This window comes from Furipterus horrens, unplaced genomic scaffold (genome assembly GCF_987537825.1).
Source record: "Furipterus horrens unplaced genomic scaffold, mFurHor1.1.pri manual_scaffold_10, whole genome shotgun sequence".
NCBI classification, from domain to species: Eukaryota; Metazoa; Chordata; class Mammalia; order Chiroptera; family Furipteridae; genus Furipterus; species Furipterus horrens.
In genome coordinates, this window is record NW_028327180.1 from 14,155,499 (window position 1) to 14,182,273 (window position 26,775).

The 26,775-nt window shown below is 41.0% G+C and overlaps 1 protein-coding gene across 5 annotated transcripts in view; it reads left to right on the forward strand.

The window, feature by feature from the left end:
- Window positions 1–26,775, forward strand: part of SMAD1 (SMAD family member 1) — a 54,987-nt gene that overhangs the window by 14,465 nt on the left and 13,747 nt on the right. For 3 of the 5 annotated variants that reach the window (XM_090287880.1, XM_090287883.1, XM_090287884.1), the window contains exons 2-3: window positions 12,142–12,725; window positions 24,378–24,635. In XM_090287880.1, the coding sequence (XP_090144006.1) occupies window positions 12,326–12,725; window positions 24,378–24,635 (658 nt within the window). In that variant the 5' untranslated portion in view covers window positions 12,142–12,325. Of the gene's footprint in view, window positions 1–357; window positions 440–461; window positions 516–12,141; window positions 12,726–24,377; window positions 24,636–26,775 lie in introns of those variants that run through there. The other 2 variants (XM_090287881.1, XM_090287882.1) reach the window with 2 other exon arrangements.

The window sequence follows — 26,775 nt, forward strand, 5'->3', positions numbered from 1 at the left end:
CCAGCTCCTGGTGGTTCCTATTTCAATAGAGCGAGAGCGAACAAGTCCCTTCGGGCTCCTCTGTCCGCTCCCCTCCCCTCCTGGACCTGGTCTCCTGCTACTCAGTCCTCACTCCATTCCGGCCCCATTGGACTCCTTGCTGTGTGAGCATGTCAGCCACCCTGCTGCCCCAGGACGGTGCCTTGCCCTCTGCAATGCGCTTCCCCAGGCGGCTGCTTGGCTCAGTCCCTCACCTGTTCAGGCCTGGATTCGGATACACTATATCACCTTCTCAGCGAGGCCTTCCATAAGCACTGGAATGGAGGTGTCAGGAAAGCATAGACTTTGTAAAAATTACTTTTTTTCTTTCTTTTTTAGAGGGCAAGGGAGGGAGAAAGAGAGAGAAACATCGCTGGTTGCTTCTCACTGCATCCTGACCGGGACAGAACCTGCAACCCAGGCATGTGCCCTGATCGAGAATCAAACCAGTGACCTTTCACTTTGCGGGATGACATCCAACCCACTGAGCTACACTGGTCAGAGCTAAAAATTACTGTTTTTGCCTCTTGTTCAGTGCTGTGTCCCGTGCTTAGAAGAGGGTCTGGCGCAATACACGTGTTGGTCAGATGAATTGAATGTGGTGCTTATGGGCTTTTCTTTTTATCATTAAAAAAATAATAATAAAGTTAGAAATTTACTGAACAGATAAAAACTAGGACAAAATTTGTGGCAATTTTTTTGTATAAAATACTAGTTAGCTTTCTTAGTTGTGAAATTACTCTTTCAGTAAAATGTTTTTTAGTATGTTAGAATCTTCAGATCAGTTTTACATATTTATATTTAATCTTCATAACAGCCCAGTAGGATAGGTATTAGAATCAGAATTTTGCAGAGAAGCAAACTGAGGTTCAGAGAAGTGTTTGTTCACGGTACAGCTACTAAGTGGAAAGTTGCCAATCAAACCTACCTCTTCTTCCAAGAGAAGGGCTCTTGTTTTCTCATTTAGAAACATCTTCACGGGGCCGAAACCTTGTAGGGATTTTATTTTGAAAGTCTTCAGAATGTGCCCTGATTTCTTATTCCAGATTTAGTCTGCCTTTTGTTCCCATTTTGAAAGTACATAAAATAAATGGTTAACTTTAAAATTCCTGACAATGACAGAGCAACAAGTTTTATTTCTCTCACCTGTGGAGGAAGTGGCCTCCACCCAGTTTTACTGAATTAGGAGGGAAGTGATTTTTTCAAGTGATAAAAAGAAATAAAATTCCATGCTCTTCCCAGAGGAGGAGTTCAACAATTGGGGGAATGGTGTGAGACCATATGTTGGTTTGTAAAAGGATATAACTTGTAAAGATGTTTCCTTTGATGCCTGTGATGAATATGGATGTGTTTCCCTTCTAGAGGGTCCAGATTAAATTATTCAATTAGGCTCTGAGCTGAAGGATCTAAATATAGGGAGAGGGTTCAGGCTGTCCTGCTTTGTGCCTGTCAGCTCAGCCCTACAGATGTGCATTTTTGTTGTCATAAACAGCACCTGTGAGATCAATGGAGCAAGAGAAAAATGTTCCAAAAATGAAATAGAGCAGGATTTTTTTTTTTTTTTTAAATAAAAGGGGCAGGTTTTTCCTCCTCTAGCTTCTTCCATTTTCATGTGTGAAATTGACATTTGGATTTTTTTTTTTTAAACCTGACTAAATAGACTTTACTATCTGTTCTGGTTTAAAATGTAGACCTACCACTTGCTAGACTATGGTCTCGAGAAAGTTAGTTAACCTCTGGTCCTCAGATTTATTAATAAAATTGAGATAATGATACATACCTTGAACTCTCCTGTAAGGAGTCAGTAAGATGTTTGTGAAAATAAACATTAGAATCCTTGCATAGTAATAGCTCAAATTAATTTCATTCATTTGTTAATGATGAATCATTCATAACTGGCCACTTAGGAAATTTACCACACTTTGCAATCTGTCAAATTACTATTCCACGTAAAGGTGAAGCAAAGAAAGTTGTTTTTTCTAAGACAACTACTGTAGACTTTCCCCCTCTTATAATCAATAAAATTAACATTTTAAATGCCTCTAGTCTTCGGTATCCTGTGTTTGAGGAATGCACTTACAGGTCAATGGCTCAGTATGATTTTTGAGTTGAAGTGACTCAAAACTTTTATCAGGGTAGGTAATGAGGACCAGGCTGTCTCACAAGGCTCCCATGTGCTGAAGGACAGTTTTTCATGCCAAGCATGAATTTTAAGAACTGGGGAATCGAGGGATTAGGGAATGTTGTACAACTTTGAGAAGAAGTGGCAAGGAGATGTAGAAAGAAGCCAAGTTTGTTTGTTGAAGTTGTTGAGGACAGGAAGAAAACCTTTAAGTGCCTTCAGTCTGCCTAACTGAACAAATAGTTTTCTAATGAAGCGAAACAGAACTGACACTTGCTGTTCTATATGCAATCTCTGTGATTAAGAAAAATTTACCAGGTGCCCTCCAAGCAGCCCAGGTGTGTCAGGATGGAGGGATGGACTTGTGTACGCAGAGCTGGACCTGAAGGAACGTTTGTCTTAAACAATTTTCTGACACAATGAAGCTATATTCAACAGCACGTTCGGCACAACTGAATCTGTGAACTGCATACAGTTCTGTCCTTGGGGACACATGTATTTGTGGCATCTGTCCATTTCTCGCTTCACTTTCATCCATCGGATGCTGTTTTTGAAATCATTGGACTGAAATATTAAAGCTTGTGGTGATTTTACAAGTGTTAAGCTTGAATGCAAAGTCTATGTGGTAGTCCTTTTTTTTTCAATCCCAAGATTCCCATTCACTTAACACTGTTGAGAGACCACATGGCAACTCTTGCTAGCATGTCACTTAAATCACACCTGAGACACTGCCAGGAAGATGTGTTTCAAAGGCAGTAGTACCTGCCTAATTACCTTACTAAACAAGATTTCAAGAGCTTGTCCTCTCTTCCACCTTCAACCCCTGATTTCTCCAGATTTGGGAAATTAATCTCTGAAAATAATTTTAATGAGAAAATGGCAAACTACTCTGTTATCAATCACATATTTAGAAAGTTGGTAAGAGGCTCAGGAAAGTGAAATCTGACTTCTAGGTGCTGGTGATAGCAGGACTTGGCTGGTACTTTGGTTTGAGAATTCTTCTCTGACTTCCAGTAGCTCTTCATTCCTGTTGCTTTCTTGCCTAGGAATTTTGTTTATGTACATTTTCTTTTTCTGAGGACTCTGGTGAAGTAGAGCTCCTTTTAGCCCACCTCCCAAGCAGTGAAGTAGGTTATTTCAAAAGTGCCTTCGAGTCTGTAAAAGAATTGGAGAGGGGTTTTATCTGTTATCACTGTCCTCTTGTTCTAAGCGCCCCCCCCCAACCTCTCCTTCTGGTTGGTGGTGGGGTACATCTGGTTATTCTGGACCCATTCGAAATTGAGAAAGGTTGAGAGTCAAGGGCTTAATTGCTCTTTTAAAAGAGGAAAAAGAAGTGCAGAGACCCTTTACCTGTTACCTCTGACAATACAAATATTTCAAAACCAAGTTCCTTGAATTACTAGGGAATTACTGGGGAAAAGAAACATTTGAATAGATTATTTGTTGAAACCAAATCACAGAGCATTGTTAACTTTTGGGGTGTTTCCTGAGACTCAAATACCTTGTAGCTAGAGAAAGCCCATCTCTTTATATCCATTGTAATGCCATTGATACTTGTGTAGCAAGTTTTAACTTTTTCCTGTTTTCCTTAAGAGTAGATAAATATGCATCATTTTCCTGAAGGATCTGTACAGTGTATAATCTTTTATGCTGTATTAGGAACTGTTTAGACTTGGCAGCACTTAGAGTTGTATTCTACTTGTTCCAGAGTATTGTCTCCATCTGCCTTCATTGTATAGTAGTTTTGTTCCCCCTTATATAAGGGGGATACATTCTAAGACCCGCCCCCACGGTGGATGTCTGAAACCTTAGGACCAAGCCCTACACATAGATGTTTTTGCCTGTACATACATGCCTGAGATAAAGTTTAATGTATAAATTAGGCACAGTAAGAGATTAACAATAATAAAACGATTATAGCAGTATGCTGTAATAGAAGTTAGTGAATGTGGTCTGTGTCTCCGAATATCCCAACTGTACTCACCTTTTCACTTAAAAGAAGTGGGTGGGGCAGGCTACTGTACAGTTTTTCACGGGAACTGCTCATAGGGTGGTTTCTCCGTCTGGAAATGTGTATGTATATGCACAGCTTCTGCTTTAGCCATCCTGCTGTAAGCCAGTGTGTGGATTGCCTGCTGCTCACTTTTAAGTAATAGGTATTTTAGATTTATTAGTTTACCAAAAGTTTGGAAGTTCCCAGTTCTTCAGGCCTTTGGATTAATTCTGTAGTCTAATTTTATTTAGGCCTAACAGATATGGTTATGATACCCACCCTCCCATTTTACTCTTAAGAATAAAGTTCATTGCCATTTTTGGTTTAAGGATGGATTGTTCTTTACGTTTTCAAATGTTTACTGGCATTGGCTATCTGGAATGTTTCTCTTTGAGGCCTTCACCTTTTGAAGCATTTTTTAAACCTTAATCTATAGTGTCTAGTCTTCTGTGATTTTATGTATTTTTATGTGTCAGGAATTTTTAGGGTGCCTTTGTTTAATACAGGAAGGGAGGAAGTTCGGAGGGGCAGTTTTGAGCAGAAGTTTATTGGGAGAGAACGAGAGTTTGGGCTTCTGGCGGCTTCTCATTGGCTGAGTTGTTGCCGGGCAAGGAGAAACTCTTCTTGCTGGAATGTTTAAAGTAAGCTTTTTCTTGCTGGGATATGTAAGTAAGTGAGAATGAGTGGTATGTGCACAAGAGCCCCACTCTTGCGCGGCTTCGCTTCCCAGCTCCATTTTCACTGAGCATTTATTTGCTTTGTTCATTTTTCACAGTAAAAGTACATACAGTTTGCTCATGATTTCTCTGAAACACCTCTGTAGCTCTCTCTGGAAGCTCAAGTCTAACTTTTTCTTTACCAAGATCATTTGTTTAAGAAGAAAGCTAGTGGGCTAGTGGCGTAAGTCAGGAAATATGCACACAGTTTATTTACTGACTGAGAATCGAACCTGTGACCTTTCAGTTTATAGGAGGACACTTCAACCAACTGAGTCACACCAGCCAGGGCAGACTCAAACATTTTTAAAGAGCGATAATCTTTATAAAGTTGTCTTTTTTTTTTTTTTTTTCTTAAATAACTCAACCAACTGTTAACCAGTTCCAAAGTGAAACCTGTGATTTTAGTTCCTTAATTCTTTTGATCTTTACGCTTTGATGTTTTAGCATTCGAGTTAAGATAGAGTAATGAACCAAAGAACAAGAAGTGAATTTTAAAAAGTGAGTTGCTTGCTTCATTGAAAATAGATCATTTATCTTCTGTCAGTTACTTTTTTTAAGGTAGTAGGAGTCTAATTTTTTTCCCCAGGCACTTTTTAGAGCCTATACTTTATGTTTATTTTTATTGAATAACTTAATTAATCTCAATATTTAATGGGATCATTTATTTTGTCTAGCTCACTGAATTCCATGCCAGTGCAAGAATCGTAAATGGCGCTATTCTGAAGCTACAGAGGGCATTTGGTCATTATCTGTCTCCTCTCCTCATCCCTTTATTAAAGGGCCTTGGATTGTAACACTTGGTGGCTACCCTCCCCTGCCTTCTTAAAAAATGTATCTTCAGATACAAATTAGAATAATTTCCTTTTAAAACTTTCTGTGAAAAATTGGAATCTGAAGGACAGTGAAGGGCAGAGTATATTTTGTTGATATTCTCACAGTTGGATAATTACATGCTGCTTTATAGGTGATGCCAAGAAGAAGAAAAGGCCCATCGTTGTGCAGTTGGCTAAATAGGCTTCCTTTAAATAGAAAGCGAGTTACACAGCAGTTCAAGGTAGTTTTAATTTTTTTTTTTTTTTTTTTTTTTTTTTTGCTTTCTTTTAACCTGAAGGAATACCACATGAGTTAAAAAATTAAATCTCCAAGTGCCAAAGCATATTTTTCTCACTTGGCTTCTGGTGGTGCTTGTAGAAATCCTCCCCAGCCAGGGACAAATCCAACCTGATGTCTGCGTAGAGTTTGTGTGTGGCTTCAGCTCATGGAATTGAGTTGTATTGTTTTGTAATTAGAAAATTACATATAGAGGCTTTTGTTAAAAAAAAAGAAAATTAAAGATTTTTATTAAAGAGGGTTTGGAAAGTTTAGAAAAGTAGGAGAGATATTACTAACCTTCCAAACACACACACACGCGCGCGTGCACACACAAACACACACACCGCTTAAGGTGTTTTCCAAGTTATTATGTAGTTTTTATAAACATAATTTTTAACATTTATGTAACAGTCTGTTGAGTGAATTGTACTATAACTTACATAACTATTTTCCAATTATTAGATATTTTTTCCCTGTAATAAATAATGCTCCGATAAAAACCTTTGTACAAAAACTTTTTACCAGCCCTGGCTGGTGTGGCTCAGTGGATTGAGCATTGGCCTGCAAACCAAAAACCAACGGGTCGCTGGTTCGATTCCCAGTCACATGCTTGGGTTGCCTGCCAGGTCCCCACTGGGGGGCGCACGAGAGGCAACCACAGGTTGATGTTTCTCTCTCTTTCTCCCTTCCCTTCTCTCTACAAATAAATAAACAAAATCTTAAAAAACAAAAAACAAAAAAAATCTTTTACCTCTTCTAGTTTGGAATATTTCCTTAGAGTAAGTTTCTAGAAGTCAAGTTACTGGAACAAAGATCTCCATAGTTTTAAGGCTTCTTGACTAGATGAAGCTCTTTTTTTTGTCAGTGTGAAATGTTTGTGTTTGGAGAAGAGGGAAGGAAATCTCTGTTTGCTGACTCATGTTTTTATTTTGCACTTTAAACTGATAAGGCCACTTAACTTTTGACATAAACTAAAGCAGGAAGTACAAAAAGGGGCAGAAAAAATGAGTTGTCTTGCCAAGGCCATAGTATCATGGACTCATTTGAATTCCTAATGGAAGGTAGAGGACTTATTTGACTGTATATTTTTTTTAAAAAAAGCTTAACTCGGTAAGGCAAAAAATAGCAGTCATCCTGCATTTTGCTTCATCTCTGCATCTTTGTATGCCAAGGTTTGTGATCTTGTCACTTTAATTTTTGTGAGTGGCATCAAGACATTCACGCCCCAGCTGGCCTCTGCAGTATTTGGAGGCAGTATCTTTTGTTTTTGTTTTTTGTTCTCTGTGTGGGGAAGGCTTCCTGTATTGAGGATATCACCTTAGCTGCTTTCTAAAACAGATCTAATCATCTCCATGTTCTGATTTAAAGCCGGCCCCTTGTCTACAGGACAAGATGTATCACAGGCCCTTCCCAGCCTTGCCCCTGCCCTTCTCAATCAGCCTCGTATTGACTCCCACCACTTTGAACCTGTCTGTCAAAACTAGCAATTTGGAAAAGTGGTTTAAAAACTTGAGGCTCTAGCTCCAGACAACATGGGTTCAAACCCTGGCTCTGCCCCAGCTGTGGACATAAACTTCGGGCAAGTTATTCAACTTTTGTACATTTCACTTTCCCTACCTGTAAATTAAAGAGAATATGGAAGGTTTTATTGTGGAGATTAAGTTAGTCAATAGATGGGAAGTGCTGGGAACAGTCTCTTCGGCATCGCTCACTTGAAATGTTCGCTCTGTTGTTTCACAAAATTCTGCGCATCCTTGCAGGCCTTCCTGATGAGCTGGCACCCGGTCCAGTGTTGTTCAGTGAATGTCCGTTTGAGTAGTTAAAACACAGGTCTGAAATTCTGGCTCTTAACCTCTCCCTGCCCCTCAGCGCACTTACTTGTTAGTATAACACACCCGTCAGTGATAGGGCTTGAAGTAGCCCCAAGTGATTTTGGTGTACGCTCATCCCCCCTGTTGGAAAATCGTTGGCTAAAATATGTTTTAAAAAGCAGTTTCTGGAATAGAAGGAATAACATGTAGAATAAAAAGAAATATATTCCCTTCATCAATTGTGACTAGAGAGAGGACTAGATAGAAGTTGTCTTCTTCTTTTGCAAAACTAACCTTTAGTAAATGATCATTTCAGTAGATACACGCTGACCAAGCATGACTTGATGATAGCATAATTTTGTTTCCTGTTCTCTTTTCTGTTAAGTGAAAATAATACCAGCTTGAAAAGAACTGGTAAATTTGGGTAAAACTCTGTACTTTAAAAAAAAGGGAACAACTGACTCCCTGTGTAGCCTATTGAGTAATATTTATATTTAATAATATTCATACTTAACATTGAGTAAAGTTGAAGCCCCACACTTGGCTTCCTCATTTCCTCAGGGAGCTAAATCATTTATTAAACATTTACTGAGAATCTGCTCTGTGCCAGGTACAGTGCTGAACTCCAATGATAGGAAGACAGAAGATTGAATTCCTTATTTTCTTATCATGAAAGATGATCAATGACCATGAAGCAGGAGTAGACATGTCCAGTTTGCTGTGACAGCTGTTCATTATCATTATCCTTTTTAATTTCTGAGGATCAATAATTCCCTTCTGTTTGTTATTGGTAGTCTGTGCCTTCTCTTTCATTGACCAGTTTTCCTAGAGGTTTACCCAGTTTTAGTAGTGTTTTCAAAGACCAACTTTGATTTTCATAGGTTTTCATAGATTTTCATAGTATTTTCAAAGAAACAATTGTCATAGGTTTTCTACTATGCTTTCTAAAAATAAAAAAAATATTCTCTCATTTTCTTCTACTTCCTTTGGAATTTTTTTTTTCTTGTGGATATGTAGAACATTAGTTTTCAGCTCTTTTCCCTTTTCTAATATATGCATTTAAGAGTTTACACTTCCCTTTAAGTGTGAATTGAGCCACATCCTACAGACTTTGATTTGTCATATTTTTATAATCAGTACGTTAAAAAAGTTTTCTAATTTTCACTGTAGTTTCTTCTTTAACCCATGGGTTATTTAAAAGTATCATTTTTAATAACAAAATGTTTGTTATTGATTTCTTAGTGATCCTGTGATCAAAGGACATATTCTGTATGGTTTTGCTATGTATAGAGATTTGTTTTATGGCTCCTTCTATTCATTTGGGGTAGCTGTTCCATGTGTATTTGAAAGTATGCATTCTACAGTTCTGGGTACAGGGGTACATGTACAGGAATTGGATCAAGTTTTTCAATCAGTTGTTAATCTTCTACATCTATTGATTTTTGTTTGCTTGTGTTATCAGTTTTCATGTTAATCTTCCACTGGGTTGTGGATTTGCCTCTTTGTTATTTTAATTCTGTTTCCATTTTACATAGTTTGAGACTCATTACTGTGTGCATAAAAATTTGATATGATGGGGATTGTGATATATTCATGGTGGATCAACTCTTTTAAAGTTATGAGATGTTTCTTTTTACCTCTGATGATGCTTCTTATTTTAAAGTCTGTTGTGTCAGATTGGATAGCTTTGCCAGCTATTTGGAGAATATGATAGGTATCTTTCTCCATCCTTTTTCTATCAGCCTTTCTCTGTCCTTATATTTGATCTGTGTCTCTGATAGGTACACTGCAGTTAAGTGGTGCTCCCCGTCATTACCCTGTCTTTTACTTACATATTTAATCTGTTTATATCTAAGTAATTGCTGATGCTTTGGGGATTTAGATCTAAATCGTATTGTTTTTACTTTTCCCCATCCATTACTTGCTCCTTTTTTCCCCTTATATTCTTTGTATTAGTACTATTTAAAAAAAATAATCACATATCTTTAAACCCCTATTTTCTTTTAATTGTTTTTAAATTATTCTTTCAGTGGTTGCTTTATTATGACATGACTTCCAAACATATCAATAATATTAATTTAATTCTTACAATGGCCTGGGTAACACAAGAAGCTTAGAACACCAGCTTCATACAGCCTTTTGTGCTTTTTCACTCATGCATTTTAATTGTATTTTTAAACACCAAAAGAATTTCATATTATTGTTTTGTAAAGTCAGTGTTCATTTAGACTTAATTACGCTTCTGGAGCTTTTCATTCCTCATTCTTTGCTGCAATTCCTTACTTCTTTCTCGGATCGTTCCCTTCTGCCTGATGAATTCCTGCTGAAAGCCAATTTTCTCAGGTTTTGTTTGTTGGAAAGCATATTTGCTTCACAATCACTTCTTTGCATGATTTTTCCGCTAAGTATAGACTTCTAAGTTACCAGCTATTTATTTCCATTTGGCATGCTAACACATTATTTCATTGTCTTCTTGTTTCCATTGTTTCTGTCAAAATGTCATCTGTGAGCCTTATTGGACTTATTTGAGAATAATGTCTTTGAAGACCTCGTAGATTTCTTTATATTTATCCTTCTTGGCCTTTAGAGGGCTTTGTGAATCTGTGGCTAGGTATCTATTGTCAGTTTTGGAAAAGCCTTGGCCAGATCTACAAATATTGTCTCTGTCAGTTTTTCTCCTCTTCTCCCATCCCCTTGATCCAGTTCAAGATTATCCTAGGCTGAGATTCAGTATAAAAACTGGTCCATGTCATTATTACCCTGTGGGTCAGAACTAAAAGCCTAGTGTATTTAGCAGGGCCTTTTTCTCAGCAGGCCCTCAACCCCCCCCCCCCCCCTTTTTTTTATGAGATGGTGAAATCTCTGCTTGGTTCTTTGGCCTCTTTCAGCATGACCACTAGGCTCTTGCTACTCATAGCCTAGGCTTTACAAATGCCTTGAGAAGAAGAAAAGCAGTGGATAATGTTCCGGTCGCTTCATTGCGTTTTCCTTTTTCTCTAGTATCTTGGCCCCTCTAGTCCTGAGCACCTTGGCTGCTCTTTGATGCCTTTAAGAAGCTAGGCTTCCCTGCCCCCACCCCTGGGTTGTTTGTGTTTTATTCAGCCTTTATAGTTATTTTTAGGAGGAGGTTGACTTGGTACACGCTCCTACATCTTAGCTGGAGTTTATGTAATATTATCCTCTTTTAATCTTTCTCGCCTTTCGTTTTTGCATCTGATGAAGGGTAACTGGGAGGTTTAAGTGAGACAACGTGACAAAAAAATTGAGTCACGTATGTGTTCACGTGCATCATTTCATTCATGTTTGTGAAAAGCACATTTGGAAAAGTACAAAATGAATTTCTTACCTTCCTTGCAAGCTTGTTCCCCAAATAAATACCCTAAAATGTTGCTACGTTTATGCGGCAGAAATATAACTCCCTCTGCTTGCAGCATAAGAAATACCAAAGGAACAAACTAAAAACATTTTGATATTTTTCCTGTTGCTCTCAGTTTTTGTTGATTGAGGTGTGTCTTAAAATAAAATTTTAGTGCTATAAATGGATCTAAATAGAAAACATAATATCTGGTGAGAACTTGAACATTTTTTGTACTAAGGTGTCTATTGCTTCCGTCTCAGAATTCATGTAAACAGTGTCGTACTTTTTAAACCATGTCTCAGTTTATTCGCCTATAAAAACGACAGTACTTTTATTACCTGGCTGAAAGGATTGTGTAAAGGATTGAATACTCTATTAGGCTGCTTGGGCTGCCATAACATTATGCAGCGGGTTCTTGAATAATGTCGTTTTGTTCAGTGTTTTCTTATGACTGATGAGATGCCCTAGGAACCCTTGTTTATATCAGTTAGCCTGTGGTAAAATTGGGTTCCTTATATGTCCTCGTGCTTAAAGTTGCAGAACGTATTGAAAATGTTAGGTGAGGACTCACTGTACCGTAGATTGTTGGGTTTAAACAACAGAAATTTATTTGTCACAGTTCTGGAAGCTAGGAAGTCCAAGATCAAGGTATCGGACAGTTTGGTTTCTGGTTCTCTCTTCTGGGCTTGCAGATGGCTACCTTCTCTCTGTCCTTGCATGGCTTTTCCTCAGCGTGTGGAGAGAGAAAAGGGGAGATCTCTCCCTTCTTCCTATAAAGCCACCCTTCCTATCAGATCATGGCTCCACTCTCATGACCCCATTTAACCTTAATTTCTTCCTTTAGAGGCTCCATCTCCAAATATATTGGGTTTCAACATGAATTTTACGGGGTACATAGTTGAGTCCCTATGATACTATAATACATAAAAGCACTGAAAATTGTACCTGGCCCCTATTAATTCTTGAATAAATTGTAGTTTTGTGGTAGAGATAATTTTAAACATTTTCCTTCTTTTTTCTTTTCTTAGGTGCTGACTTGTGGTTACGTTTTGAAATCCTAGGAACAGTCATTTCTACTTTTAGCACCTCGAGATTAAAGCTACCGAGAATCCTATCTAAATAAAGGGAAATCTCTTCTGTTGTCCTGTTGCGTTTGGAGACACCTTTATTTTACCACAAGCCAGGCGTGTGTAACCAGCTAGTGCCATCATCATGAATGTGACAAGTCTATTTTCCTTCACAAGCCCAGCTGTGAAGAGGCTTCTTGGGTGGAAACAGGGCGATGAAGAAGAAAAATGGGCAGAGAAAGCCGTCGACGCTTTGGTGAAGAAACTGAAGAAGAAGAAAGGGGCCATGGAGGAGCTGGAAAAGGCCTTGAGCTGCCCAGGGCAGCCCAGCAACTGCGTGACCATCCCCCGCTCTCTGGACGGCCGGCTGCAGGTTTCCCACCGGAAGGGGCTGCCTCATGTCATCTACTGCCGCGTGTGGCGCTGGCCCGACCTTCAGAGCCACCACGAGCTCAAACCACTGGAGTGCTGCGAGTTCCCCTTCGGCTCCAAGCAGAAGGAGGTGTGCATCAACCCGTACCACTACAAGCGCGTGGAGAGCCCTGGTGAGTGAGTCTCCTCACCCTGATGCCTTGAGCAGATGCATGTTGTTTAAAATAGCCGAAGAATTCCTTTTCTTAGTTTTTAGTTGTGACTTTTAAATACAAGGGGGAAGACATACATTTGTCAGCCCATGACTGTTTCATTCATTCTAACAAGTTTGTCCTCCTCTGTTAACTTTTATTTCTCTAGGAGCAGGGGGATGGAGTTATCATAGTGGCACTAATACGTGGAACTGCTAATAACTTGGTTCTTCGTAAATTTATTTTTTGTTTCCCGTTGGTTCTGTACATCTCTAAACAAATTTAGCTGTGATTTTATTACAAGGAAAGAAAATTAGGAAAGGAAGGAAACGTGATTTCGGTGGCTACCCACTTGAGGGAAATACATCTTGAGGGCAGTTGTCAGTGACATGGATCACTTTGTCCTTAAGAATCATACCTTCCATCACCTTCAGTGGAATTTCGCTGTGGCGTATTCTATGCAGAGGATGGTGAACGGATTATATCGTGCTGTGGAATCACTTGGTACTATTACTTAGACATTTCTAGTTTTTACACGGCTGACCTCCCCTGTTCTTTACAGTGATGTGATGTGTAGGCTTACAGCAGTGTGTTAGAGCACATAGCCCAGGAGTGTATCAGGCTACAGCCTCTTGGTCTGTGGATGTTCACTCTGTGTTCACATGACAACAATGTCACATAATGATGCATTTCTCACAACGTATCCCTGTCGTTAAGTGAGGCATGAAATTACTTACGGACATGATGTTAGGAATTTCTCCTTCTGCAAGTGCGTGGACAGTTACAGGAAAGAGAAAGCTTGTGCAGCTTCTGAAGACTCTGACCCTGCTGATGATGCAACAGGTGACTATTTACTTGGACTTTTAGTAGCCTTTAGAATCAAGGCCACTTATTAGTCGTTGGGTTAAATGTTGGTTTTCTTCTCTTTACCAGAGGAAATGCTGACAGCGGTCATGTCAGTCATGTGACTGTGGTCTGGAGATGACCCTTCAGTTGCTCTCTGATGCTATTAAAACGCCTTCATGGAGACTTCCTGTCATTTGGGCTTTTTTTTAAGTTTTTTTTTTTTTTTTTTTTATATTTTTCACATGGGTCTTGGAAGTTATCTTCTGTACTTTGAACTTAATCAAAATGAAAGGCCATATTGAACCTGAGCTTGAAATTCTGAGATTTCAGTTTGATCTTTAACACCCTGCATTAGCTTCCAGGTGCTTGCTTTCATTTTCAGCGTAATGGCTCCCAGCTGTTCAAAAATAAAATACACCTAAAATCCTTTTCACCTGTTGACTGAATTCAAGGTTCTGACTCCGGCTGCCTCAGTCACCATGCAATTCATCACTTGGTAAATTTTACCTTAAAATGAAGGTCTTCAAATCATAGAAATGGAGAAGGAATTGGTGGCTGCCTGGGGCTGAGGCGGGGAGTAGGTGTGGCTATAAGGCAACAAGAGGGATCCTTGGGCTGATGGAAATGTTGTGTCCTGACTGCAGTCAGTGTCACGATTCTGGTCTTGATGTTGTTCTATAGTTTTGCAAGATGTTACCATTGGAAGAAACTGGGGAAGGCAAGGTGGGCTTACGTGGTGGTCGTGGGCTGATTTACCTCGGTTTTACTTCCTGCCTTCTTGGTCCAGGAAAGGCTCCCCCAGAAGACGAGAGATTTCTTCCCCTGAAATGGATGTCCACCCTTTGTCTTTTTCCATTTCAAATACGTATGTTCTCTTGAGAGACTCGGCATCATGCCTGACAGTCATGAATGAGCCGCATCATCAGACCTCTGCCCTGATAATTGGGAAAATCAGATTAGTTTGGGAAGGAGATAGAGAAGAGATGATATTTATTTTAAAGAGGGGGGCGTGTTAATGACCTCAAAGGGCCTGAAGAATGGGAGAGCTAAAAAGCCCACATTTTGTTAATTTGCCAGTTTGGCTGGGGATTAGCGCAGTTCCTAGAAACTCGTTTGAGGATTAGTGTGAAAAGCTGCGGACTTCTGTTTCCACTGCATTGAGTCAGTCCGGGCTTCCACTGTGTCCATGCGGCCCTTCCCCTGCGTGTGAGGTGGGAGGTGAGCACTGTCCTTGCCTCTCACCCTTTCCGCGGTGATCAGGGCCCTGGGCAGGACTTCTCCATCCCCGTGACCTTCAGCACTGAAGCCTGCCTGTGCCACTTGGGTGCAGACCTGCTTCTCATAAAACTCCTGGAGCTGATGTGGGTTGTGCAACCAGAAGTCAGTCACTTCCCTGACTGAAGATCTAGAGTCTGGAAAGAGACATGGACTATATTTAAAGAAAAAGATCTAGGTCAGCAAAGGACTGTCTGGCAGTATTCCCTGCCGACCCCCCCCACCCCCCCAGTTCTTTGAATCATCATTTTGATGCTCTGGAATCTTAGCGGACCTTCCGATGGAAGGGTGGGTGGACGTGCCCCTACGTTACTGCCTCAGTTCTGAAGCAGCTGTCCAGGCGGTGCTGCTGTTCTTAGTTCTCCACTTTTCACAGGAAAAAGCCATTTCTTGTCTAGCCAGTGGTCTGGCGTATATGTGGTCATATCACCGTCACCTGACCACCTGCCTGCTTGCCTGTCTGGAGTCTTCAATCACAATTAGGAGGAGAGTCTATGATTTTTATAAGTGATATTCGGGCAGCTTCTTGTAAACGAAAAGTAATCATGTACGTGACAACAAAGTGGAATTGCTTTGTATAGTTTTTTCCTTTGTTTCCCTGTAATTTTCCTAAATTATATCTAACTAGCTCTGTAGCAGATTCAGCAGTTTGTTTGTTTTTCCCTGTGACTGTATCTTTCTTTGAGCATCTAAATAAATAAATTGATTCAGAGTACCGTAGTGTACTAGACAAGTATTTAATTTAAAGATCAAGTTAAGAAGCAGTTGGGTAAAGGCTTTTGAAATAGGTAAGCTGTAACTTTTAAATAGGAAAAAAGAACAACTAATTTTAAAATAAGTTTTTTTTTAAGAAAATTGATGGGAGCAGGTTGTAAGGACACAGGGATCAGCTTGAAGGGGCTGCCCTGGCTAAATCAGACAAACGTGATCAGCAAGATAAGAACAGAAATGAATTATAAACCATTGGGGGTTACCAGCAACAGGAATGCACGCTGGTAGTAAATACTTGGGGTTGGGGGGTACCCTTGCTCACAGGAGAATGCTGGTTGACAACTGGAAAATCTGGAGATTTTAGGAAATTCAGGACAAATAAAACCATTTAAAGGAGAGAAATATTTCTCTTTAGTTGTAAGGTTAAAATATGGTCAAGGAGACTCTCAGGGCAGAAGGCCTGGGTTAAAATGTTGGCCCTTGATATCTTTGACCTTGGGCCAATTTCTTGTCCTCCTTGAGCTTGTGTTTGCTAACCTGTGACATGGGAGTAAACATATCTACTCTCCAGAGCTGTGGGAAGGATTCAATTAGATAATGCACGTGAAAAGACTTGATGCATTCTTGAAACATAAAGTGGCCCAAACGGTGAAATAAGAATGTAACGTGCATACAAATCTTATTTAGAATAAAAACAAAATTTATAATGTTAAGTTTTCACTCTACAAATCTTCAGAAAACTAAGGGTAATAGTGACAATAAAAATAATAATAATGATGAAAATTGAAATAGCAAATTTTTATACTTACTATGTGCCAGGCAGGCACTGTGCTGGTCACTTTCCATGTATTCTCATTTAATCCCGACCACACTGGAAGAGGTAGAAGAACTCATAGGACCACTGAGATGCAGCTAAGTTGTTACACAACTTAAAACTGGAGCGCTAGGGTTCAAATTCAAGTCCAACTTCAAAATCCATGCTCCTAACCAGCACACTGGGCCCCTTTCCAAAAAAGGCAGCTCCCCCTACCCCTTAATCAGTTTTTTCTCTTTCAAATAGGGGGAAGGGTATCCCTAGTTTTTAGTAGAAAAAATACTGCAGAATTGCTATCTTTAGGCAAAACTAGCTTAACTCTAAAAAAGAAGCTTCTCGCCTCACCCCCCCCCAAAAAAAAAAAAATGAAAAAGAACTTTCAAAACCAGTTTGCACAGTCTTTTCCAGCTTTGTAGTACTGAGTAATGGAGTCTGGTTGTTATGACCTGATTCAAACCCTGGCCCACAGTTCAGCAGCTGTGTAACCTTGGACGTGTTACTGAGCTGGGCTGAGTCCGCGTGTCCTCATCTGTGGAGAGCCATCTGCTGTGAGCTGCCTGCGGGTCGGGACAGGGACTGCCCCGTTGGCTTCTGCAGCACCGGGCCCTGCCCAGAGCCTCGCCCGCAGCCAGTGTTCCATGGGTGGATATGGAGTGCTCTGTGAACATTAGCTAATATTTTTTCAGCTCCTCCCTGCCATCACCTTATCACCAGTAAGCTACCAAAAAGACAGAGTGACACCACTCACGGATTTTTGGTTATGTAGCTATAACATTTTTAATTTAACCTCTCTTAAAGGTCCTGAGAATCTTACAGTGTAAAGTTTTTCTGACGGGTCCTGAGATAGAAATTTTATTTCATTAATGCTTGTACTATTAATTTTTAAGTGGTCTTTTCCTCGCCACCACTCTCTACTTAAAATATCTCTCTGTGGGTCACTAGACACACACAATCTAGGGCCGTCTGTCTAGGAGAGAGACCGTACTGGGCGCAGCTGCTTTGGCAGTTTGACTGCCCCTCCCCGCTCCATCCTGCCTTCAGAGGAGAATTGCTGCAGCTGGACTGGCTTTCGGGCCATTCTTGATTAGCCTGGGCCACCTTCCCATTCCTAGGTGACCTCAGTGACGTGTCCTGAGACGCAGCTGAGGGAAGTCTGGCACCGGGTGTGCAGTGAAGCTGCAGGTATACATAAGGCAGCCTTATTGTGGCTCAGGCGACTTGTACAGTGGAGAGCAGGAGGGCCCCCTGGAGTTCAAGTCCCTTGTTCTTCTGTGTGTGGAAATTGAGCCTCTGAGAGGCTGTGATTTGCTCACGGTCACAAAAGTAGTTATTATCCTAGCCAGGGCCAGAACTCGGGGGTTTTGATGCCTTCCTTTCTTACATGCCTTTTCCAAGTCTTCAGAGCTAAAAAGCATTCGCCTACCACTAGCTATTTTCCGTGTTGTCTGTGTCGACGAATACAAGCAGGAAGGAGCCTGGCAACTTGGCCGTAGAAGTCTCTTCTGTGTTTGGGGGAAAAATAAAAGCTTGTCCACAAACGCTGGGTGGGTCACTACCCAGGAGAGGACTTGTGAGCCTTGGTTTTGTTAGAGATGACTTGACCGCTGACAACCTGGTGATCGAATTTCAAATCTCGACCAAGTGCCCTGATCTGGAGGCCGCACAGACGCTTTCCAGAGGTCAGCCCTACTTTCCAGTTTTAGCCGTTTCTGTTTCATTCCGTGTCCTTGTGCCTTGGCAATGCAGAAAAGCTGGGTCCAAGTGCAGAATCACAGGCATCTCCCGAACCTCGCTTCCTGAAACGAAAGTATCTCCTGAAACTTTTTTTTTTCCCTAACCAAAAAGGGATTTTATTTCTTTTAACTGAAAGACATGCATAAATACTTTGAAAGGCAGAAGTGCATGACTGAGAAAGGGCAGAAATCTGACTTATTCGCCTCCCGAGAGGTCAGAAAAGGAAGGGAGGAACACTTTTCCTCCTTTTAAAGACATACAGCAGTTAGAGATTTTCAAGTGACTGAAGGGAGGTGCAGTGAAATCCCCCGAAGACCCTTTTATTCGCCCCCCACCCCCCCCCCCCAGAATATGTCTGAGGAGGGGGTGTGAAACGAGCTTAGGGTTTTTATCAGGGTTAGAACTCCTAGACTATAGGAATGACACACACAGTCAGATTTTTAAGTGATTCACATCCGAAAGAAATGTCTGGGTGTCAAGAAAGTGTTTTACCACTGGCCTCCTCTTTCAAAGGAGATGCTTTTAAACATTCACATTGGCCAGTAGGAGCAGCCCTCAAAGGGAAGCCACACACTGCTGTCCTTCTCTGACACTGCTGAGTTAGGAGTAACCTCACTCAGGGTCCTGAAGGAACCGGGCCCCAGGAGACTGGGTGCCCATATTTCTGTTCCTATAAAATAGAAATAGCCTGAAACATGGAAAGAAAAGATTAAGAGGAGAAACATCCCTCACCCGGCCTTCCTTCCTATTTCTGACTTGAGTCATGCCTAGAGCTTGCAGATCTTCATTCTTTTTCTTATAGTTATTACAATATTATTAACTGTATTCCCTGTGCTGTACAGTGCCAGTCCCTTGCCTGTGTTTGGTGACACAGATGGAGAACCACTAGCTGCTATGCCGTGGTCCCTAAATCCTCATTCTGTCAGCTGGGCAATCACCCGCCCCTCCACACCCTCCCCAAGAAATAAGAATCGCATGTAGATGTGTTTAAACATGGACAATTGATCTGGGTGTTGGTTCTTTCCTTGTCTGCCAATAGAAAACAGATATCTTATTTATTTCTTACCTGAAATATTGCTGATGTGAAAGGAGTGAGAACTGGGGGTGGGAAGGAATGCCGTAGAGAGCAGCAGTGTGGTCACCCTCTAGGGTCCCACACAGGTGAGCAGAGCCTGGGCCATGTCGTTAATATTCTAGAGCAACGCGCGTGAGTGTGGGCTTAGCCCTGCCTGACTAGCTTCCGTGCGGCACTTCACGTGAATGCTGCTTTCTAGGGCTGGCAGCTACCCCAGACCCATCTCTGTCCTCTTCTGAAATCAACTACTTGTAGTTGACACAGCCATATAATTTATTGTTCAAACCAGGACACTTTTGAGTGTGACAAGGGCCACCTATTAATAATTCCATCATACAACAGGTACCCCTTGGGACTCTCTCAGGCAAGCTAGAACATATACACACCCTGCTTACAAGTTGTCAAATGACACAAATCAGGTTTAATCATGATTCATTTATTTTGCATCATCAGGGAGTTAGATGCCTCTTATAACTGAACTTATTAAGAGTTTTCTCATTTAACCTGAGTGACCTTAATGGTAAGTTGTCCGGAGATGTTCTGGGATTTGTTCTATTCATCCATCCCTTCAGCAAGCCCTAAAGAATATAATGTAACATTGCTAGAGACTTCAAGTCTTTGAGGCAGTAGAACATCATGCTTGAGAGTGCACATTGCCTTCCCTGCTCTGGATTCTCTCTGTGAATGGGGGGAAGTCACCCCACAGCACTCTCATTGCAAAGTGATATAATGTGTTAAGCGTGGTGCCAGGCTCATAGCAAGTATTTGTGCTGGTGGTGGTGTTGATGGGAATTTTGTGGAGAACAGTGATCACCTAAAATGAGCTTGATACGTGTTCCCTCGCTTCCACATAAATCCCCTAGTTCTAGAGTCTAGTTTGATATCTATGTCCCTCCTTGCTGTTACCAGCCACTTTTTTACTGAGAAATTAATGACTCGTTAGAATTGTGACACTGAGTAGATAATCCACACATTCACACTAGAGTAGTACCACCCACCCCAACACGCAGGCTGCGTGCTGTGTACCCCAAGCCAAGGTAACATGGACCGTTTTCCTGGGGCATCACTTTCACTTGATTGTAAGTTATTTAAAATATTTTTTGCATTTGAGTCTCATCCCTAGGCAACTGCTGATCTGCTTTCTGTCACTGTACGTTGGCCTGCGTGTGCATGAAATCATAGCTGCACTCTTTGCCAGGCTTCTCTTGGCGTATTACTTTGCGCTTCATTTGTGTTGTGTGAATCGATATTTCATCCCTGTTTGTGACTGAGCAGAGACAACATTACAAGTGGATACTTACACCACACACACACACACACACACACACACACACACAATCTCTGTGTGTGTATATATATATATGTGTATGTGTGTGTATATATATATGTGTGTATGTATATATATATATATCTCAGTCTTAAAGTCAGCTTTTCAGTTCAGGCAACAGTAGAGGCCTTCCCACCAAGGTTAAGGGTAAAGTCAGGGAAGTTAACTATCTTGACTGCCTTTTAACATTATATTGGCACTATTAGCCAGTGCAATTAGACCAGAGAAAACAATTGAAAGGGGAAATTAAAACTATATGTTTGTTGGTGACATGATCATGTACCTGGAGAACTCTTAATGAGTCAGTTATAAAACTAAGACAACAAAAGAAGTCAGCTGGGTTGTAGGATATAAAAACATATCAGTGACTATTTATATATATATATATATATTAAAAATATATCATTGTCAGTTAGAAGATATAATGGAAGAGAAAATTCCATTTAAAATAGCAACAGAAAAGATAAAATACTTAAGAATAAATTTAACAAGAAATTTTAAACCTCTAGGCAGAGTTATAAATTGAATTGACACCCCCCCAAAAAAAATTATTTATTGAAGCCCCAATCATAAGTATGGGACTGTATTTGGAGAGAGGGCCTATAAAAAGTTACAGTGAGGCCACTGGAGTGAGCCCTAACTCAGTCTGGCTAGTGTCCCTATAAAAAGAAGAGATGAGGACATACGGGGAGACATTAGGGGGAAAAGCTATGTGAGGACAGCCAGAAAGTGGTCATCTGTGAGCCAAGAGGAAAGGCCTCAGGAGAAACCTTGATCTTGGAACTCCAGCTGCCGGAGCTTCCAGTAGATGCATCTCTTGCTGAAGCCCCCAGACTGGGGTGTATTGTGAGGGCAGCCCTGTCAAAGCCATACCGCCCAGAACTATGGCACACTTCTGAAATACACAAAAGCAGACTCTAGCAGACCTTCCTAGTTCTTGAGTGAGACACCTGAACATAATTACGATGTTCATTCTAAGTTCGTGTGTGAATACAGTGTGGTTCCAATTAGAGTACAAATAATACTTTTTTCCTGGAGGTAGGCAGGGTGATAAGTGACGCTGATGTGGAAAAATAAGCGTGTAGCATTGGGAAGGAGGACTGAGAGGGGACCAGCACTATCTGTCTATATTAAAACATACTATAAAGCCTCTGTAATTAAAACAGAGTGGTGCTGGGCACAGACTAGAATAGAATGGAATGGAATGTCTAAAAATAGACCCTAACATGTATGGAACTTTATGAGAAAGGTGGCATCTCCAGTCACTGGGACAGAGATGGGCTTTTTAATGGTGTTGGGGCAACTGTCTGACCATTTGGAAGAAGATGAAATTAGATCTGTGTCTCCTACTATAAATAAAACTGAAGTCCAAATGGATCAGAGATCAAAATAAAATAAGAAACTTTATATGCACTCCAAGAATAATAACTTGGATGGATTCCTCCTTACAACCTGGAGGTAGGAGAAAGCTTTCTATGAATCAGAATCCCTTTACAATAAAAGAAAATATTGATAAATTTGACAACCAAAAAATAAACTTCTGCACATAAGCAAACTCAAGACAGATTGTTATAAAATATTTGTAACATATAAATATCTCATGGGTTAACATCTCTATATTTACAAATGAAAAAATGGAAAAACCAAATGGGGGCAAAAGACACAAGCAGACACTTCACTCACACAAAACAAAGATATTAAAACGTCCTCCAAAATGCATTGAAAAAATGATCCGCTTTCACCATATTAAGATAAATGTAAATTAAAATTGTACCAAAATACCATTTCTTACCATCAGAATGTCCAAAAAAAAAAAAAAAAAAAAATCAAAAGCTCAACAGAATAGAATAGCCTGTTCTAGAAGTTGTGGGGAAATCGCTCTAATGATGCTGGTGGTGAAGCAAAATGGTACAGTCCCAGGGAGGGAGGGGGGATTGATTTAAATTGCTGTATGGTGCTGCCTTTGGGGGGAGGGTTTCAGGGGCCAATATTTACTCCCCTTTAAAGGTACCCATCAGAATTGAGGCTATAACTGGATGACCAAAAAAAGACAAGTTGGAAAGTAACCTAAGCTGCAGCAGCTAAAAGAAAAAGAGAATGTTTGATTGCAGAAGTAATTTAAAGGCATTTCATAGCACGAGTTTATTTTGGAGTATAGATTTCTATTGGCCTTGGGGGAGGCTTTATGAGTATTGGGAATTTTTTGTTCAGCAAACAAAATTTACTTTTTGGGTGGTCGTTAAAAGGTAGAAGGAACAATTATTCTCTTGATGGGCAGATTCCGTCACTGTGCTACAAAGACAATACATTTATTTGTTATATTAAAAAGATTTGTTTCTACAGAGTCAGATAGGAATTGCTACAGGATTATGTAAAATTACAGTCATAGTGTATGAGAAATCTTAATTATCTTCAAAAACCTATTTTCACTTATTTTTCAGCTCATGAATAAGTGATAATCCAAGTGGTAAGAGCACTTTTTCCTATAGAAATGTTAGAAACTATGGATAAATTCCCTGGAAAGCCCTCAAAAACCTACTTAATTCCTAAGGCCACTAAATATTGTTTCATTGGGAAAATAAATTCTGAATCTTAACTCCCAGCAACAATAACTGATTTTAAATCTCTTCCTCTCTCCTCCCATGCAGTTGACCAAATGGGTTGTTTGAGGCTTTCTGGCCAAGGCCACAGGAGCCTTAGGATTTCCAAGGGCCCTTGTTCTTGAAGAGAGCCACCTGGGGACCCTGGTTAGGGCTTCCTAAGCCAGCCCTTCTCTTTGAGTCTCGTTACCTTTGTAATGGCTTTGCCTCTGGAGATTTCTGACTCTACTAATTATTAACTTCTTAGGGTCCTAACACATGGCGCTTGTAGGAATGACCTGAGTTGTTTTCTTTCCTTCTATACTGATATAAACAAACATGTTTGGCTCTAAGTATTCACTTAGTGAAATGTGGATCGTATGACCTATTCCTTTTTTTTTCTTAAACCTATTCAGGCAGTGATAAGGATTACTGAAAAGTGGGTGAACACATTAAGATCCTTAGAAAAAAGATGTTCCTCAGATGCACTCATGCACCACCTACCAACTTATTGGTCAAGGTCCTGTAAGATTACAATGGAGATAAAAAAAGTTCCTATCACCTAGTAATGTCATCGCAGTTGTAACGTAGAGTGACGCATTACTCACGTGTTTGTACTGACGCTGGTCTGAACACATCTGCTGGGCTGCCAGCCGTAGAAAGCACAACACGCACAATACAGTAGCGGGCTGGACCGCGTACGCCTGTGTAGGTGCGTTCTGATGTTAGCACAGCTGCAAAGTTGCCCAACAATGCGTTTCTCAGAATTGTCCCTGTCCTTAAGCATGTGTGGCTGTATGAAGTCTGTCCCATGAAACATCATATTTTGTCTGTCTTCATTGGCATTTGGGTTTTCTGCTGTTCACTGGATCTACCCTTTCAACTTTATTTACTATGCTTCCTTTGGTTTACAGTGAGTTGTGTCAATTTAAAACACTGGTGAAAAATTCTTACCATTCAATAAAGATTATTAACTCTGAAATGTAAAATCTTGTGAGCCAGGGAGGTAACGTGGACTTGTCAATGATGCTACATGTTCTTAATTGTGTGTTGGTTTTTAGTAAATGAAAAAATTAAGGACAGGGGAGCCGTAACATTTTAATGAAAGGGAATGTATTTTGCAGGTGTAGGTGCCACTGCTTTGGGGTGTAAGCAGGGCAGGGTTCCGATCGTTTGTTCCTTACTGATTATGTTTTAACTTCATTGCAACGTTATTAGAGATTTTCATCGTTCTCATTTTGTCTTTTTTTTCCCCCCCGTTTCTGCTTTTCAGTTCTTCCTCCAGTGCTGGTTCCAAGACACAGCGAATACAATCCTCAGCACAGCCTCTTGGCTCAGTTCCGCAACTTGGGACAAAATGAGCCTCACATGCCACTGAACGCCACTTTCCCGGATTCCTTCCAGCAGCCCAGCAGCCATGCGTTCCCTCATTCTCCCAACAGCAGCTACCCAAACTCCCCCGGGAGCAGCACCAGCACCTACCCGCACTCTCCGACCAGCTCAGACCCAGGGAGCCCTTTCCAGATGCCAGGTTGGTGAGGGTGCTGGGGGCTGTTCTGCGGGCGGATCACGCAGTGTTCTTGCAGTGCCCGGGCCAAGCCAGCGCGCCGGGCGAGAGCTTTTCCGCGCTAGCGCAGGGTGCCATGCACCAGAACTCCGGACTCTATAGTGGGGGGAAACGGCACCTCCTAGTTAAGTCATAGGCACGGATCTTGTTTTACTCATCAGGCACAGAGGCTCGAATAAGTTTTGTGTTTTATTTTGAAGAGTTTCGAAACAGCTGCATCCTTCAGGGAGTGGCATCATCAGTACAGTCTTTGCTTTTGATAAAAGAGAAAGAGAAAAAGAGTGTGCTGCACACATTTGCTTTAGGAGAAACACAGGCTCCATCAACATCATTTCATACATGGAGAAAAAAACCTGCTATAAGTGCAACCTCAGAAAAGATATTTCCTGAGGGATCACAGTCCCCTACTTAATTAAATTCGTGTAAGTGGTGATGTAATCCCAAGAAACATATACTTTTAACAACAAAGGGATTGCAACAGAAGTGCTGGAAACCATCTGCTTGTTTAACTCGGCAAAGACAGAAAACAATTATCTTCCTTTTTTAGACTAACTGATGGTGTAATATTTATCAGAATAAATGATTAATTAGGACATTTTGTTTTTCAAATTAATAGGTTAATAAGCAAACACCTCAGAGAAAAGAAAAGATTAGTACCAAATGTCTTGCCAGTATACCTCAATAAACATACTCTGAATAAAGATGTACTTGACATCTCTGTACTTGACCTCTATAAGTAAGTGGCCAAGCATGTTTGTTAGGCCACTGAAATGTTTTAAGTAAACTTGAATTCTATAACAGTGCTGGTATCTCCTCAAAAATTGAAAAATGGGCCACATTTGACATTGCTATCTACAGTTTTTATATCCATTGTTTCCTTTAATTTTAATCCTGGTTACTTCGCATTGTTTTGTTTGTTTTTCAGTCCAAAACTGTTGAGGATGAGGGTAGGAGATTGATTCGTTTAAAAATCAAACTAATACCATCTGCTGATTTTCTGTCCACCCCTGTCCGCCCCCTCCAGACCCACTGGGTGTGCACAGGCTGGTGGGGAGGAGATCACTTCAGAAGGCTTTTGAACGGTGGCAAACCAGGGTGGACCCAACAGGGAATAATGGAAGATTTTTGCTTGATTTTACACTTCCTCCCCGACTGTCAAGGATGAAGGCACAGGCCAAGCAGAGGAAATACAGAGAGGAGAAAGTGGCCGGAGTCGGAGGGGGTACTTCTGGGAATAGTGGCTCTTGCCCATGGTTACCTGGTCCCTCTCAGGGGCACTGATGCCACAGGTTGCCAACCCAGGACACCTTCACCAGCGTGTTTGCCAAAATGTATTGAATTTGGTTAGAGGATGCTCTGTGTCTTCATTCCTGGCTGGAAGTCAAGCCAAGTCATTGTTCCAGCTACAGGGAAGAAGCCAAATTAAAAGAAGCTGGAGAAAGGGTGAAAAAGGCATCCAGAGAAGGTCCCCACAGGCCTGTCTTTGTGCTCCGAGCCCTCGCTTGTGAGCAGCTGGACGGTGGGTCACTAGGCTGTGCGGTTCAGCTGGAGAGCCGGGCAGTCTCGGGAAGCGCTGAGAAACTCTGTGGAGCGGCGTTAGCGATTTGCATTTGGTGGTTGCCCTCAGCGGTCCAGAGGGCTTCCCGGAGTTATTCGAGTTCTTCCCCAAGGCAAAGCTTGGCTCCGTGCGCTGTCCCACGTGCCACATGGGCTCACGCTGACCAGTGAGGAGCTTGTTTTCAGCAAGCTCATGCCCTTTATTTTAAGAAAACGGAAGACCTGTGTTATGTTCTTTGTTTCAGAAATCAGAATTATTTGCCTCTTTATTTGCCACATGGCCGTGGCCTCCCAGGAGAAACATATATGTGAATTCTGAAATTTAGAAGCTAGCTGTGGTAAACTGATTTGTTTCCCCTTAGTCTGCTACCTGGGATTTTAAAACTAGTGGTTATTTAAGTGGCTAGGGAGAAGGTAGAGAAGGTAGTCCTAACAGATCGCCTGACGTAGTCTTGGGAAATGAACAGTTTAAGGTGGTAAGTGGACTGTAATGAAACGCTGTGGTGATTCCTAAGAGCCCACAGGGCTAAGGTAAGACACCCTGAAG